Source organism: Anas acuta, chromosome 21 (genome assembly GCF_963932015.1).
Source record: "Anas acuta chromosome 21, bAnaAcu1.1, whole genome shotgun sequence".
Classification (NCBI taxonomy): domain Eukaryota; kingdom Metazoa; phylum Chordata; class Aves; order Anseriformes; family Anatidae; genus Anas; species Anas acuta.
This window is the reverse complement of record NC_088999.1, coordinates 2,949,583-2,967,413: the sequence shown is the minus strand read 5'-3', so window position 1 is coordinate 2,967,413 and position 17,831 is coordinate 2,949,583. Positions and strand designations below refer to the sequence as shown.

General features: G+C 44.8%; 1 protein-coding gene across 10 annotated transcripts in view; it reads right to left on the bottom strand.

Annotated features, from left to right (window-relative positions):
- The window catches only part of PUM1 (pumilio RNA binding family member 1), a 71,009-nt gene that overhangs the window by 4,325 nt on the left and 48,853 nt on the right, over positions 1-17,831 (bottom strand). For 7 of the 10 annotated variants that reach the window (XM_068658179.1, XM_068658182.1, XM_068658184.1 and 4 more), the window contains 10 exons: positions 16,103-16,246; positions 14,861-15,157; positions 12,857-13,093; positions 7,477-7,744; positions 6,855-6,984; positions 5,979-6,113; positions 4,408-4,545; positions 2,590-2,715; positions 1,657-1,778; positions 56-248 (listed from right to left, as the gene is read on the bottom strand). In XM_068658179.1, the coding sequence (XP_068514280.1) occupies positions 56-248; positions 1,657-1,778; positions 2,590-2,715; positions 4,408-4,545; positions 5,979-6,113; positions 6,855-6,984; positions 7,477-7,744; positions 12,857-13,093; positions 14,861-15,157; positions 16,103-16,246 (1,790 nt within the window). The remainder of the gene's footprint in view (positions 1-55; positions 249-1,656; positions 1,779-2,589; positions 2,716-4,407; positions 4,546-5,978; positions 6,114-6,854; positions 6,985-7,476; positions 7,745-12,856; positions 13,094-14,860; positions 15,158-16,102; positions 16,247-17,831) is intronic. The other 3 variants (XM_068658181.1, XM_068658185.1, XM_068658189.1) reach the window with 1 other exon arrangement.

Below are 17,831 nucleotides of genomic sequence, written 5' to 3'. Positions count from 1 at the left end.
GCCACTTCTTCCAGCACAAGCCCTGTACCCTTATCAATCGACAGCAGCTGCTTACCTTGTGCATGACAATCTTGCGCTGAGATGGCTCTGCCACATCGATCATCTTCTGTACCACGTAGTTGGCGTACTGATCTTTCATCATGGTGTATAAGGCACTGTGAGGGCCATCATTCATAGTGCACACCTCATCGATCAACATGGCACGCTCCGTGCGGGAGGCATGGGTAACGCATTTCTCCACAACGTTGCTGTAACAATAAAAGGACGAGCAGTGAGCACGCAACATCCCCACAGGGCTTTTCGTTCCACCCCAAGGAGATCTCCTCAAGCTTCTAAGGAGGGCAGACCACTTGGGAAAGACGTATGTGCTGGTGCAGAAGTTGAGTAATGTGAAACAAACAGGTCCAAGGACCTCAGGATCTGAGTGAGAATTTGGGTAGAGGACCAATTCAGGTTTTATTTCACCCAGATTTATTTGTCTGTCTCTACAGTGACGCTGTAGTGGAGATCAATGTCTGTTCTCATAGCACGCCCATCAGAGAAGCAGATGCCCTGCTCTTTGTTTGTCTTTCTCAGTAGTGGAGCTCGGCAGGAACAGAGGTCCAAGGTTATAACAACAGGGAAATATGATTCAGGAATGAAAGAACTTAGCAAAGAACTTCCCAAATTCCTGAATACATTAGATGACTAGTCTCTGCTCTCCAGAGAGCAGAGTTAAATAGGATATACGAAAGAGAAAAGAGTTTTGCTAGCCTTATCTGCTGCACCCCCTGAATCATAAAATCACCAAGTGATTTGCCACAACTAGTGCTCAGCTCGGGGGACGTGATACGCTAATTAACACTCCATCTGGAAAGAAGGTTAGAAAAAAGAACAAGGCAAGGCAGGGAGAAAGAGGCTGAAATAACAGCGTTCAGACCGCACTCTTCTAATTCTTGTTAATGTTATACTTCCCTTGTGCCCATAAGAATTAAAGCACTATGTTACCCAATGCAAAGAGGGAGGTGTGTTACGCCTTTGAAGACATCAGCCTTCATGTTCGAATGGCTAGGAACACACACAAAAGGAATTCACAAATGTGGGAAGCATTACTCAGTTTTTATATCCATTAAGGTACCTGAATTTTGCTTCTACCCAAGACTAGCTCCATAGCACCTGGTCTAACAAGCTCAGACTGCTTCAGCTTCCCTAAGAGGATATCCTCAGGCATGTATCTCAGAAAGGACCACAAGGCGTTGTGTAAGAAAAGCAGGATGAAAAAGAACTCTTGCTACATTGATTTCCTAAGCTCCCTTGTAGCTTGACACAACATCCCAGAGGTACTGAAAGGCTCTTAAAATGTTATCATTCAAGGGATAGTGATCACTTAAAAAAAATAAAAATAAAACAAAACTACACACCACACAAACTGTCGGTCAAGTTCAGGAGCCTGAATTGGAACTACTCTTTTGCTTCTTCATCCTTCGTTACAAGTAAAACTTACCTTGCAGGTTGCTCATCCCAGTTTTTAAGCAGTTATAAATCGCATTCTGCTGTTAAACAAAAAGTTATTTATCAACTCCTTTCACCTACCTACACCCCACCTCTAACTTTTGCAACTCTAGCACACGTCCATACTCCCACGGGGCATGAAGACTTTAAGAAACAAATTCATACCTAGCAAATTTATGTTGACTCAACACAAGCACGTTGCCTCTAATTTCTGCTACAATCTTGCTCTTATCCTCAGGCCGACCGTGTTCTAGTACATGCTGGATAACGTAATTCCCATACTGATCCTGTTTGAGAGACAGCAGAAGTGTGAGACAAAATCTGGACAGGAACCATTAATACCAAGCTAGTTCCCGATGTGCATTAATTAAATCTTACAAACTTGGACTAAACACTAATTAAAACATCTACTGTTTAAATCATACAAATACTTTAGACTTCTACAGAAACATGCACCCTGTATTTTCACCAGGAGGTAAAATACTACATCTTTGTCCTGATTATAAAGCTCAAAACCATTTCCTTTAACATGAAATGCCAATACTCTGCTCTTTTCAATTTTTTTTTGTTCTAGCTACAAGATACTGTTCTTATCTACATTCATATTCTAGACATGTCTATATTCAGACAAGATACATGTTGATTCCACTCTAATTCCAGAGGCATGCCTTGGATGCCTCACCTCCACACCCAACCTCTTCCCACTATCCACATGCTATGTATGAGCACACAGGACAGGGTTTGTTTGATGTTAGATCCACCATGCCCCAGTGCGTGAACCATAAAAAAAAAAAAAAAAAGGGTTCTCAGAAGGACTGCAAAGAAGAGGAAAGGCGGGCAGGAAGGGATGTGCATAAAAACACATTTTAAGAACCCCTTCTGAACAGGATCCAACTCCAGCTTTGATACCTGCTGGATATTTGCACGTAGCCAGAACAATTAGTGATGATGCATTTCTTGCCTGCCATTTTCCCTTCCATCCCCCCTCAGGAACAGAATTCCTGTGTTCACACAGCCCCACAAACACCACAGCTACAGTCTCAAATGTGCTGTTACCTTTCCTAATACAAAGCAGCACCCACATCCTCTCAGACTGACCTGCACAAGCTGCTCGGTGTGTTGGTGGAGTTCCTCCAAGATGGGAAGAGTCTGCTCAGGAAGACAGTGCTCTAGGATCCTCTGAATCACACGACAGCCATATGGATGTGTAGACAACGCAAAAACCTGCGTTCAAGGAGACAGGCAAGCACAGGCAGCAACACATCTGTTAGTCTTTGTGGATCCTGAAAACCTTTCTGAATTAAACGAACGCGTGGTGGTTTTTCCTGGGCATGGTAGGCAATGCCAGCTGCAGAACTCTGCTTGCAGCACTGCAGCACCAGGTAACAAACCGAAGCTGGATACATCTCGCTGCCCCAGGACTGCCTGGGTGACCACAGGCACATCACATCCCCACCCCTGCTTCAGCTTCTCCATCATGAAACAGGAAGACAAGCAGCAAAGTGTCTTGATTAATGAAGAGAACACTTGGACAGCCAAGCATTACTGGAAGCAGTGTTAAAACAGTTTCAGAGGAATAAATCCAGCACATAGTTTGCCGGTTACCTAATTACAGCTATGTAATGAAAATGTAGTATGAAACAGAAAGGTTAAAAATGCTCAGACAAGGATTTTCCTGAAGTACCCAGATTTGTTTAAAAGCCTTAACTGTGCTTAGCAGAAGCGACAACAAGGAATCTTCTTGCTCATTTCTAGAGGATTATCAAATCTGTCGGTAAGAACACCTTATTCATTTTATTATTGCTGTGCAATTTTCTTTCTAAAGCACGAAGTCCTATCTGCTTGCTTAAAATAAATTAAAAAACATAGCAAATCCAAGCACTGAAGTCAAACAGTCTACAAATTTTTAATAACCATTTTGAATAAACCGTGCAGGAAAACAGGACTTTAAAATGTAATTAACCACCAAAAAATGTTCTTGAGGTGATAAGTTTAATCTTGCACATGAAAGTTCAGATGGAACTGGGACAGCCAGTCAGAGAAATTGCAGTGCCATCAGCCAAGTTCCCAGATGTATTTCTGCCTTGCCTAACTCCCTCCTCGAAGTTCCAAAACTAAAGGTTAGCCAGCAGATTTGCTGAGCAAGTTTCCAGCCAGAGCCCTGCCTGTTTTGACACAGCCAAGCAAGTCCACACTACCACAGCTGTTCCAGGAGCAGCTAAACTAATAAAGCCTGGTTCCTGCTACAATAACCCCAGGCTATCCTCACATCCCTGTGGCAAAACCCTCAGTACTTCAAAGTCCCCCACCAAAGCCAATTAAGCTGAAGCTGGAAACACCCAGAACAGCACTTTTGGAATGGAAGACAAGCCAACTACCACCAGAATAAAGGCATTAATACCCAGAACATCAATTCACGAGGGAAAATCAAGAAGAAAAAAAAAAAAAAAAAAAAAAAAGGAATAAAACAAGTAACTGCCCTTTGCTAGATGAAGCTTTTGTTTTGCCCCTGGTCTGGGATCCTTGGGAAACAGCAGCCTGATAATCCACTCCCACAGAGCAGATCTTAATGAAAATTTCCTACACCCACCACAAAACACTCTGCTCACCACCTTTACTATGAAGATGGATTAATAACAGACTTGTGTTTCTCCCCCATCAGTCAAAAATACTATATGTTCCAGGAGAACAGACTTTTGCAAGGCTGCTTTGCTGTGATACACCTGCATGAAAATGACAAGCAGAGATGTGACCGAAGAGTTCCTAGGCTCGCTCACATAGCTGCATAACCCTTTCACCCAATGCTTGCTAAAGTTTAAATTCCCAAAGATTTGAATGAGTTACGGTCACTATTGTGCTACTCAAAGCAACGTAAGAACACGAAGAATGAGACTTAGATCTTGGTTAAGAACTTACCTGCCCCTTAAATGCATCAATGATAAACTGCAGGGACTGAGGCTGCACGCACTCGATGCACTTCTGCACCACGTGGTTACCGTTCTGGTCTTTCACACACTTCAGGACATGGCCATCCAGCTCCCGTACCATCTCGTTCTATTAGGAGGAGAGAAAGACAAACAGAAAGCACCACCAGGACTCACGGCTGATAAATGTAAAGTTTTCACTGCTACACACGGTACAGGAACACGAAAGGCATGAAGGATGCACTGATGTATTTCAGTTATCTCAGTGAAGTTTTCCAGTGGCTGAGAGCTGAGATGAAGCCTGCTGTGCTACAGAAACCATCTAGAAAAATACTACTACAGGAAGATGAAACACTTTTCATTAACTTTAAGAGGACACCCATGTGCAAATATAAAATTTAAGACTTCCCCCCCCCCAATACATAGCTTTTTTTTTTTTTTTTTGGTGTCCCTCATTCCCTCATCTGCTCCCCTCATAAAGAAAAAAAATCTGAGATGTCCAAACTTCACAAACTTCCCAGGTATCAGCTTCACACCACTCAAACGGAGTCAGCACTGGGATAAAAACTTGCTGGCATCTTACATATGCAGGCTAATATTACATGGTGATTAAGGAAATGGAGCAGCTAAGTTTTAGATATGACTAATGTGACAAACACACAGGCTGAAAGCAACTGGAAAAGGGTGGATGGCACTTGACTAATTTAACAATGCTACGGAACGGGACGATGGACTTATTCTACTGGTACAAAAACGGGCATTTCGGGAACACACAGTGCTCCAAGACAGCTTTCTAGAAGAAGACATCAGCAAATCCTTGGACCAGCAGTGCCACAGTTTGTGCCATCACACTTTCACTGTTATCCAAAGCCACACGTATTGCCAAGGCAATAGGTGCGCTCGGGCTTGACTCGGAGGCAACACGCATTTCTAAATCCTGTTTCAGCTTTTTAACTTAATAACCCACATTAAGATTCTTCTATTGTGATTCCTAATGCCTTTATTAGCTAGCTTGCATAGCATATTTTTCATCTTAATTCATCGCTAATAAAATCCTAGAGGAACAGCTTTATTAATGAGCTTTCAGTAGAATTTAGGCTATTCTCCACCTTTCCCAATGCCAGGGCTGGCTCAGCAGGAACCAGGGGCTCCTCATTCTCCTCTCTCTGTGGGGAAGCAGAATATTGACCCACATATCAAAGCAGCAATATCTCCGTGAATAATAAAGGTAGAACTCTGGCACTGCTTACTTCAAGGGATTTAAAATATCTCCTTATTCACTATTATTCACAATTTTCCCCTCAGCCAGCCTACATAACCTGACTGAAGGGAATTAATGGAGAACCAACACCATTAAGTGCTCAGTAGGACAATGAGATGACAACGAGACCCAAGAACATATCACACACTTACCAACCACAAGAAACATAACAAATATACCATAAACCAAACCAAAAGAACACCAGCCACAAACAAAAGCAAGAGTAACAGAAGTTTGCAGTCCAGGTCACCAAACAGCAAGGAACGTTAAACATCAAGAAGAAAGTTAAAATTGAAACTTACAATTACCTGCTGGTCTGGGGGAATAAACTCAAGGGCCTTCTGGATCACCCTACAGCCGTACATCTGCAAAGCCAGGGACAGAACATGCCCACGGATACGTTCTGCCAAGGCCAACTTCTGCTCCAGGCTGCCAAACTGGAAAGATTAAAACCAATCACTACAGACACAAAACCCTCACGCGGCCAAGCAGCACAGCAGCCCTCCCGTCCTGTTGTGCCGAAGTGTTAAACAAGAAACACTGCACCTACTGAAAAAAAACACCAGCCATAGCTCAACAGATCTCACCAGGCACAAGTGAGATGTCTGTTCTGTCTCTGACATGCCTGACACGTTTGAAACAAATTCCAGAGTCAAAGGTGCTACAACCTCCAGGGCGACGTGCCAGTCTGCTAATGCAGCAACCCTTGAGACTGGGGCTCTGAAGTTATTGGATTCAAGATAAATAAATAACCAAAGCTTAGTGTAGAAGGAACAGACCAGTTTCAAGAAAGAGGTGGCTGTCTGCTCACCTTCCTTGTACAGAAATACACGTTTTCTGTCAGTGAATGCTGATTGTTGTGTTTCTAAATACATGAGTACTGACTGCTCAGCACAGCATCCTTGGAAATGGCCCTAAATCTCCTGGATGCACTGTTATTTATTCCTATACCTTTTGCACCTCTCAAAGCAAGGATTTACTCTTCATAAGAATTTTTGAGACCCCATTTAATTTCATTCACCCAAAGAGGAATGATGCAGCAGCATGTGGGGATGAGATGACATCAGCGCTGACAGACATCCATCCTCTTAGCCAAATGGCAAGGCTTCTAGGAGCTCATCCTGTGCCTCAGGACAGCAGGAAGAACGAGAGTTGTGAAGAAAGGAATTAAGACTTACTTCAAAGAACTTCTGGATAACGTAATTTCCAAATACATCGACCATCAACTGATAAGCCGCCTGGAGGATCTCGTTGAACACAAGCTGGCGTTCTGCTGGGGTAGCACGCTCCAATTTCAGCTGAATAAACCTGAAAAATAAGGTTGGTATGATGCCACTGGCACTTGTGCCCTCAAAGCACTAATACAAATCCATTCATAAGGCTCATACACTGAGCTCTTACAGAACAAAGATCTTTAAATCACAGGTACCCCGTACCACAGGGATCTGAAACCTTGAGTGGTGGCAGTCATGAGACCTATGTCTACGTGTCATCTGTATCCCAAAATCTTAAGCAAAGCAAATCATAACACAGTAATACAGCAAGGTCTTGCATCCAGGCAAATTTTGAAGCAAGCAAGCTTATCTTTGGAGAGGGGAGTCATGCTACCAGGACTTGTCCCCAGCCTATAAAAAGGAAGGTCTGAGTGTTACACTACTTGGCTTTGTCTCTTCACACCCCCTTTCCCTCTTTACACCCTCCTTTTCCCTTGCTTCAGGACATGACACAAAGTGCCAGCTACGCTAAATCAAAGAGCAGCCGTTCCAAAAGCTCCCCACAGCGCAACGTTCTCAATCCCACCTGGATCCATGCTGATCCTGGGAGAACTCCATGATGTGCCCGGCAATCTCCCTCAGCTGTAAATTGGGGTACCGGTTATTGCGAAAGTCTTCAAGCAGCCTGCTTCGGCCAGAGGGCATAACATCAGACATCCCATAGCGCAAGCGAGACGAAGGGAAGAGCGTACTGCTGGGGCTGAAGAGGCTGGAGGCACTGCTTGCGCTGCGGTACTTGGCTTCAGCTCCAGGAGCAGCAGAGATGTAGCGGCCACTGCCGTTTGTCAGCCCTCCTGCAAGGCATAAAAACAAGGGGGGTTCAGAAGATGAAATAAAGCGGCCGAGGAAGTAGTTTACAAAAAAGAAGCACAGCCTCTGCGTGCCGTTTTACTTCTAATTACTCCTCTTCCACCAAGATGGGTTGAGCTACAGATTTCAGCACAGAACAGAACAATTGCTGTTCCTCACTCTGTGTTCAAAATGCCTAAAACTGATAAGTGTCAATCCCACTGCTGGGATCTTTTTGCTCACGTGAAGTTTCTAATTGCTTTATCCCCCATCCTCACTCACACAGCCTGCCCTTCGCTGCTGCACAAAGGACTGAGTTAAACAGAAGCCCACCGGTGGTAGGGACAAAATCCAGATGAAATCAGACTACAAAAAGGCAGCAAGAAGGAAGAACAAAAAGTTTAGAGATTACAGAAAATCACTATTCAGTAAAGGTTAAAAAAAATAAAAGCAATAAAGACCACAAAAAAAAACCCTGTGCTTTCACATTGCCCTAAAGATTTCCATCCATACTGAGAGCACTTTGCTACCCAGTGATGGGGAACACTCACAGGCAGCAGACTGAGTGTTGATAGGAACCAGCTAAACCTTTACACACCATTTCCCTGCCCGTGATTTCTGAGCACGCAGCAGCACAGCACAGGGCTCTTCCCTTTTCTGCGAGGCTCGGGATCCCTCTGCTGGCCAAAGGCCGCAAGCTACTTGGGCAAAAGGGATTTTTCCTGGGAGGAACTGGGTTCCCATCAGAAAAATATTCTTCTGGCTTGGGGATCTGCCACCTGAGAGACCAACACGAGGCAGCAAGGGCAGCAAGGGCAGGTCACCTGAAAAATCATCAAGGAATCTTTGCAAAGGAAGAGAAGGAAGGACCTTCAAGGCAACGGGCTGTAGGTCTGTCCACACGAACAGACCTCCTCCTGGCAGCCACGCGAATGACAGGGTCAAAACAGATTTAAAAATGTTTCAAAAAGGAGTGAACTGCAGTCCTCTGCCAACAATGCCTCGAGGAAGCTTGCCCGCAGGAAGCACTAGGTGAGAACTAAGTATCCGATACGGGGCTAATTAAGTTTCCCTGTCTCTGAGCTGGGCAAGCATGTTCTGACACCTCCCGAGCTGGTGCCAAACCTCGGCTTTCTCAAGGAGAAAGCAACCCGAGAACTTCCTCTTCCCCTCCTTCCTGGGCTGCCTTGCCAACGGCGTGGCCATCGGTTCCTCCACCTGCCTTCCTCTTGGAGCCACAGCTCTGATGTGACACAAATTCCTTGCTGCTGGGAGGAGCGGGATACCCAAGGTAACACTGAACCAGCAACAAAGTGCGGGGTACTGGCACTCTGTGCTGCATCCGAAACACTCGGAGTTAGCATTTGTTTTCAGAAGCCTGGAGCAGGTGAGAGTCAGAACATTGAGATACTGAAATGAAAAACTGTGTCCTGAGCAGCTCCTGCAAGCAGCTGTACAAGGGAAGGGGTCAGCACTCTGTTCCCATCTATGCCGCGTGTCTGAATTCAGAGGGGAAGCCTCACCTGCACGTGCAAAACCTTCGTGGTCAGAGGTTTGCCCAGTAAGGGCTTTAGATCGTTTTGGAGATCCCAATTCGGGCACTGAAGTTCTGCCTCCTCCTGCTGGAGATGCTGACCCACGGTCTCTCCTTAAGGGTCAGTGCTGTACTGGGAATTAGAGACTGGGGGGGACAGGTTTCCTAACAAAGCAACTGCTTCTGAAACCCATCTGTCACCTCCAAGGGCAGAAACCCTGGAGAAGCTCAGGCTCCTCTATGCCAGCGGGTGACTGGGAGCACAAGGAGACAGGCAAAGGACGCTCGTGTGATTCGTGTGATTTTACCAGTTCCTACAGAGAAACAGCTCCTCTTCGAGAGCAGCAAGGGCTGGAAGCAGCGCTGCTGAGGCTCATGGGGACACTAAGCTAGACCAGAGGGACTAAATCCCAAAGAACAGAGATACCTCCTGCAAGATGCTGGCACTGACAGTTTCTCCTGTGTCCTCAGCCCCAACAAACCCCCAAAGCAGCTCTGCGAGCTGCCTGCAGCCATCCTCCCGGTCCCGCTAACACCAGGCTGCCCAGGCTGAGCACCGCCCCTCCAACAGGGAGCCAGGACACGGAGCTGTGCAGTCACAGCTGTGGCACGGTGGTCTCTGAACACACCGACAGGGGAAGACCGGGTTGTCTTTACAGTGTGTGGGATATAAACAGAGAAATCTGTATCTGGGGAGCAGCACGTGCACAGACTTTATCCCAGGACTCCACTGCAGAGGAGATGCTCGGAGTCCTGCTGCGGCCCTAACAACTGCTTCCTATTTTCAAACACCATGCCATCTTCCTAGTGCTTGCTGGGACACTTAAGACAGATATTAAATTAAAAGAACTACTGATTTCAGCAAAAAAATGACAAAAGGATGAGCAAAAAAAAATAAAACACACAGGGGAAGAAACATAGAAGCTGCTTTGTCTTTCCTAGGCTGCTTAGGAAAGACAAAGCACTTCCTAAGCAAGCTTCCAGTGGACTTTTGCAGGGCCCCAAAACTGCTCAGAAACATGGGAGTTGCTTGCGTGCACAGGGCAGAGCGGTGGAAAACAGGAAGACAGACAGACAGCTCCAAGACAGGCGGCAGAGAAGAGGGCCAGGCTGCCCAGCAGCTCAGCACCAGGCAGGTCCCACTGGGAAGCGCAGGAGCCAGCAGCCCCCGGGGCACCCCCGGTGTCCCCTGCCCGTACCACCCAGTGCCCCTGGTCACTGCCCCTGGTCATCAGCGACAGAACTGCTGCTGGCACTGCCTACATGAACTGATGGAGCTATAACCTGGCCAAAAATAAATGTTACAATTCATTTATTTTTAAATAACGTATGTGGTGTTTCAGAATTTTGATCAGTACCAGGAAAGGAGAGCGGCCCTGCTGCCACCAGAGCCCCTCAGCACGTACTTACCGACAGCTGTACCCCAGCTGCACGTGGTGCGCACACCTTGGAGCTTAAAGCATGCGTTTAGCTCCGACTGCCTCCTCCTGCAGTACTTATAAGAACTGCCTGCACGGCTATTTCAGGTACTTGCAATTGCCCAGACATTTCACAAGGTCACTTTACAAGCCCAGAACACACCTAACACGACAAATACACACCATTTTCCACAGCTATGAGCCTTCAGAAAGCCAGAGGAGCAGGAGCTGAATCGTTACTACTTCCACACAGCACACAAGCCCAAGAAATGATCGACTTTCACATCCCTGAGACAGGACAAAGTCAAATCCATGACTTACATGGCATTTAATTGTACATCTGCTGATGGTGAGCGGGATTTAACGCCAGCTTACCTCACCGTGTACCCCCGAAATCAAACGGCTCCCCCATGTCGTCTCCCCCCACGACACAGCGGTAGGGCTGTTCTAAACCTGGCCGCCCTCATTTCCCTTTCTGCAAACACCACGTTTGCGTGTTCCCATCTGTCCTTTCATTTTTAGATATTTGGTAACTCTCCTCAGCCTCCATCACCAACGACTTTTGATATCACCCCAAAACAGGAAAGGGGCCTGCCTCAAGCTTCTTGTAGGGAAGTAGTGGTGTCAGGGCTGTTTTTGTAGCATTAAAACTTACTTTAAAGCCAAAGGAAATGGTGATTACATTCAGCACTAACATCTTATGCTATGGATGGAAGATAACCTTAATAAAGCGACCTCTTACAGATTTCCAGGTAAAAACCACACAGAGCTACGAGATTTCTCTCGCAGTAGCTCCCAAGCATGAAGTCAGGCACAGAGGACCCGTGGCTCCAAGGAGAGGAGCATTTTGTCAGAGTGGGAAGACCCAGGCTCACTGCTCGGGGGCACGGGCCATTTATGTAAATGGGAACTCTCCTTCCTTCCCAGTGTTTGTTCTTGGAACAGATTAACCTTTCTCTGATCCAGTTTTTAAGATTCATTCTTCTGTTTGCCTGCAGGGACAACAGCCTTTTCCTAGTGCCAGAATCTGAATCTGGTTAGTCTTCAGCATTAATTTATTGTAGCTATTTAACTGTCAGCTTAAGGACCGTACAGCTGCATAAATAAAGCTAAAAGCCCTTCAAATTCTATTAAAGCTCTGAACAAGAGATGGTAAATCTAGAAATCATATTTGTTACCATTTCATGCAAACTTTTAGCCAGCATCAACACTGAACACATATGCTTGTGGTAAACAAATCTATCTGATGAGTAATAGCGTGTATGCATCTAGGAAGCATTCTGATCACCCACATCCAGACTGATGCTTGACAAACAGAAAGTTATTTTTTAAACAACTGCTAAATTATTTGGTGCAAAGGCAAAGAATTACCCATCTTTTTTGTTTATGAGGCCCTGGAATGAACACTTCAGGAAGCTCAGATGAGCACTGCTTTGTTATTTAATATGTCCTTTATTCATTCTAAAAGATTTACTTCATTGTATGTAGCTACGAGTTCTGGACCAACTGAAATTTCAAATGGAAGACATACATTACTTTATGCAAGTGACTTTACCAAAATTAAGGAAGCCTCTGCCATGCACTAAGCTGCTTTTGATAAGGGCATACTGATGGGAATTTCTGAAAAGCAAACTCACAAAATCCTCAGCTAAAAGTTGAGTATCACTCCTGATAATGTTACCTATTTTGGTTAAAAGGCGCTGTATCCTAAGCTCATTAATTACTGAATGGATAATTTAAAACATTTGACAAGTTTAAGGGTGAGTCCTACGTATCTATTCAACCCAAGGATAACAAGCAACTGGTGCTGGTACTGAGATCTGTGCAAAAAAAAAAAAAAAAAAAAAAAAAAAAAGCTTTTTAAAGCACTTGTAAATGTTATCCTGAATTTAGAAACGAGGAAGCAAGCGGGCCATGCGTGTACCTTCCTGTCTGACAGCTCAGCTATTCAGAGAGGCACCGACACACAACACAGGTACTACAGATCCTGCCTCAGTGTTTCACCTACTTCTGCAAAATCAGGGAACCTCTCGCAGGACTAAGAGCAGCGACCAGACCGCAAGCACCTCACCCACCCAGCAGCGGGGGTGTTTGTGTCTCTGCCCGGCAGGAGAGCAGACCAGCAGCAACGTGCCGTGCTGGGGCAGCGGCCCTGGGGCTCTTACCCAGGTTTAGACTTGAAGAAGATCCGTGTGAGGATAAGGAAGGTGGTGGAGTCTGAGAGTGGCCAGGTCCTTGGCTGGGCAGAGGCATACCCACAGGTCCAGGAGACGAGGAAAACCCAAGGCCATTATAAAAACTGTGTCCTATGGGTGTCAAACTGCTGGATGTCCTCTTGTACAGGTCACTGCTCCCTGTGAGGGAGTCTCGGCGGGAGCCGCTGCCAGTGTTGGAGTTAGCAACTGGAAGGAGGACAAGAGCAGAAGTGAGTGAAGACAACAAGGGCCCGAGACAACCGGAGAGCTGGGGAGGCGTGCAAAACAGGCAAAAATAGAACAGCACCTATTAACAACGCCACTGCAGCAGGCTGTTCTTCTCCTACAGGTGGTGTATGAGCCCATGTGAAATGCATTTAATAAAGTTATGTTGCTAATGATCAAGCAGAAATCCTCAATTTAAATAATTAGCTTGAATCCTGTCTGTCTCGTATAGTTTAAGAGTTTTCATACTGAGAGAACACTTCCAGAAAAACAGCCCCAAAAACCTAAAAGCCGAAAGATCAAGAAGATACAAACTACCTAAAGGAAGCGACAGAACGAGAAACAACAGCGAGCATTTTGGCTTTTGGGCACAACCACTTGCATTTTGCATCTGAACCCTCAAAAGAAAAGTCTGTGTACTTCAAAGGGCTTCTTCCCTACGCATATCACTTAGTACAGCATAAGATACTGCATCACCCTACAAGCAGTGCCTCATACTTATCCTTTGGCCGTTAGAGCTCAAACAAATCCAACAAGAGATTTTGTCTATTAATGTTTAAGATCATGTACAGTTTCTTGGATGTTTACTTGGAATCCTTATTCTCACCTTTCACTGTATTAAAAGAGCTGAAGAGTTATTTCTTTTTACTCATTTGCATCCAGCTTTATTGAGATGGTAATCAGAATTCAAGTGAAACACCAAACTAAGATTTTTGAAAAGTTTACTTGCTAGCCAAACAAAAACCTCTTTAAAAACACTGTCTACTTGAGGAAAAAGTCATTTTTGCATTAAAATCTGGTTTAGTAAATACTGGAATTGATAATAATTTTAATGATTTTTTTTTCCATGACTGTAAATAATTTCTAGAAGCAACAGCCTCACATTTTATTCATGGATTAAGGGAAAACCGGTTTGTGCATCTTGGCTTTGGGCAAACTAGTCACTGAATTCAATTAGTTGAATAAACTGGAATGGAAGAAGCGAATACTGCATTTACTTCATCCAAGATGGTTCACATTGGGATTAAGAAAAATATTTAGAATAAATTTATTTAAAATTGTGACTTGATGCAGTGACACTGTCTTTTTTTTGATGAACCAGGTTCAAAAGGCATGTTTTAACTTCCCCTTCAGACGGATGAAAGCAGGAAAGTTCAGGACATAATTACTACCTCTAAGACTAAGCAGCAATTAAAACAATTGTTCTACTTAAAAGGAAGAAAAAAAGGAAAAAACCCCAACCCATAAACATCTTTCTGGGTTGGTTTTATTCTGAAAAATCTTTGTCTCCAACTGGCTAACAAACAAATCAGAACAAATCTGAACAAAGAAATGAAGTGCATAATATTTCTTGCAACCACAAAAAGCGACTGGTTTCTGGGTGTATGATAGAAATAATGACCAGAATAAAGCATAGAAACCACCTCAAATAAAAAGAGTCTTTAAATTACAAAAAGCAAGTTACTTAGCCATTACTCTGAGGTAAGAGCTAGCACACAGTTACCCCTCCACAGCCCGTTCCTGTCAGTCCAGTATCTCCACCAAGCACATGCAAGTAAAGGCAAGGCAACCCAGAGCTGTTTAACAGCATCTGTAGCTACAAGGGGATGGCTGATAATGCGCCAAACGCGTACAGCAAAATAACAAACTTGCCATGTTACCTCTACCATATTAGCTGCCAGAAGAAGTTTCAGCAGCCTGGACTGCCCATTTTTAAAGCCAAAGCTGTGACGAAGCTGCAGCTCCTACCTGCTGTTCCAAAGCCTCCCAGCGCCGACCCCAGCGTGGCACCGAGAGAGCTGCTGCTCCCAAACCCCAGGGAGGTGTTGGCAGGCTGGGCAGAGCCCTGAGAGAAGAGGGAGCTGCTCTGGGAATTGCTGCTGAGAGAGTTGTTGCCATAAAACGAGCTGGAGGCCAGGTTGTTGGTAGGCTGCTGCTGAGGCTGGGGCTGAGGCTGCTGCGTTCCCAGAGGGCGAAATGGTCCGTTTGTTGTTCCTGCCAGGCCACCAGCTGCACCACTGGCCGAAGCTGCAGCTGCTGCAACTGCTGTAGAGAAAGTAACAGCACAAAGAGTTTGAAAAATGTGTTTCTGTATCCATTTTGGAAGTTAAACCTCAGCAGGATCCTTTTATTTCACACAGATTTTTTTTTTCCCCCCTCAGCAAGAAAACCTCCCTTTCACATCAAAAATCTGTGAACATCTCTGTACTTTACACCTATGCTCCACAAGTCCTGCACAGAGACACCAAACAACAACAATGCAAAGTTGTTATTACTGCTGGTGGTATTATTGGAGCTACATAGATCAAACAAAGTTCCCTTTCTCCTAAAAACTGAGATTCAAATCAATTCAGCCACACACAGAGTAATATCTAATCAAGAAACAAGTTTTGAAACAATCAGAATTGCCCTTTGGTGCATGAAACCAAATCCTGCAGCGTTAAGAACATCAAAACCAAATACTTTTGTTTTCCAGCCAGTTCTAAAGAAAAAGCAAAATAAGAGCTACAAGGAAACAATTAAAAAGCCCATTTCATAATCTGTTACCAGCACTGGCAAGGACTGCTTACACACAGATTCTTGCTGAAAAATTCCTTTTAAAGCCTTGACCTCCCAAAAGAACCCTAATAAAATCCAACAAAACTCATGGCAAAGACCAGGCACATAACACTGTATGCAAGTAAGGTGATCATCTGGGAGTTTCACACAGGCTAAAAGCCTTTTATTACGTGGGAAACTGGATGCCAGCAGACCAGTTTAAATAACTGTCACGAAACCCTGCAGAATAACACAGTCTAAGCCATGCTACCCTCTCAGGGGGATTTCTCGAGGCTCAGCCCACAGTGAGTCCAGAGGAAGTTCTCAGCAACAATCCCTGCATTGGATCTCAGTGAGGGCAAGTGGATCATCATCGCCAGCAGGGTGCAGGGGGGCTCGGTGCCACTCCCCGCAGGTCAAGGCAGATTTTCACCTGGCTGGTCTGGGACTCACCTGCTTGTGCTGCAGAGGAGCTGATGATGACGGGCGCGGGGGCCACGAGACGCACAGGGGCCCCCAGGCCATTCCTGGCTCCTGCGTTCACCACGAGAGCACCCGTTTGGTCGTAGTACGCGGCAGGAGCCAGCACCGGGTAACCTGGGGGAAGGCACAGCACAGAGCTCACCAAGCAGCACAGCACACAGCTACCATCAGACAACGACTGTTCAGAAACATTGTTAAAGGAAGATCACAACAGATAAAGCGAGAGAAAAACAGTTTTGATTCTTGTTAAGCAAGATCGTTTAATTAACACTTATATCCTGAATTATTCCACAACTTTCATACCTCCATTTCTACCTCACTAAGTCTTTCAGTTAGGGAAGATTTTTTTCCCCTGAAACTACTACACTAACATTATCCTCTGTGTGAATTCTGTTATCCAGAGAAAAAAAAAAAGTCTTAAAATACTACAGCACTATTTCTTTCCCCTGACAAGTACAGCCTGTGCTGGCACTTGTCACATATGTGAGCACACCGCACTTCCAACTCTCCCGCTGTATGCTGGAGGGGCTGTGTGCACACGTGCAAACAAGACACCAAACTTACCTAAGGTGCATTTTTTTTTTTGAAGATACATATTTATGATAAAGCATCCTTCAGTATTTATGAATACTCTTAAATATGCTGGTAACACGCACAGCAGCAGACTTTCTATAGAGTACAACTGTTAATTTAGGTACCCAGCTCCAGAATCCTATAGTTTAGAACACCACACACACATAAGAAACCCACATTCACGAAAAAATGAAATCATTCTCCACAGTGAGGTCACAAAACAGAAATTGTTCTGTGGATATTTGTTCTGAAACTACGGCCCCCAGAACCTCAGAAAAGCAGATTTAAGAAAATTCACAGATTACTTGAAAGCACATCTGCTGCTACTCACTTTGTAACTTAATATGGCAACATTCTTTTTTAGCCATAAAACAACCATGAAGCAACTCTGTGACACTTCTAGAGGGAAGGTCTGAGGCCAAAACGATCCTGTTTGGTTACATTTGACCAACAGGACATACTTGCACATTATTCAAAAAATACTTACGTATGCCCTTGGTCATTACAACCACATCCTGTCTAACCGATGTCTTACCATTTGTACGGCCTCACGGATCAGAGCTGAGGCTTATATTGCAGCTTCTCTCCCGCAGAACAATAAATTATAACAAACCCCTGCCTTTGTCTCTTTTTCTCATTTTTTAAGCCACCAGTTTTTGTCTGGAAGAAATTACGAGGAGGAAGTCCTTAATCTGTTAAAGTCTAACACCCACCAGGATGCAGAGACAAGGCTAATGAGCACGACCGAGGTGTCTCGGTGGTCTTAAAATAAAGATCACATAAGCTAGCATGAGCCACAGAAAAACCTGAACACAACTTCCATAGAAGCCATCAATTCTTTTGGGTAGGCAAGCAGCTAACGTGCCACTACAGCAATCCAGTTGATAACATTTGTTTCATCTGTGGCACAGAGACCCGAACCCTGCTTTCACTTAACTGCGGCACAGGTAGCTCTGCTCGCATCTAACAGCCTCTCCAAAACGCCCTGGATACCCACAGATTAAAACCTACCAATACTGTAATAAAAACAAAACACTGCTGAGCGCCAGGCAAACATGACACCATGCAGAGACACAAAATGTAATTTTCGTGGATCTCGCTGAGCACTGGAGAAGTCACAGCCCCC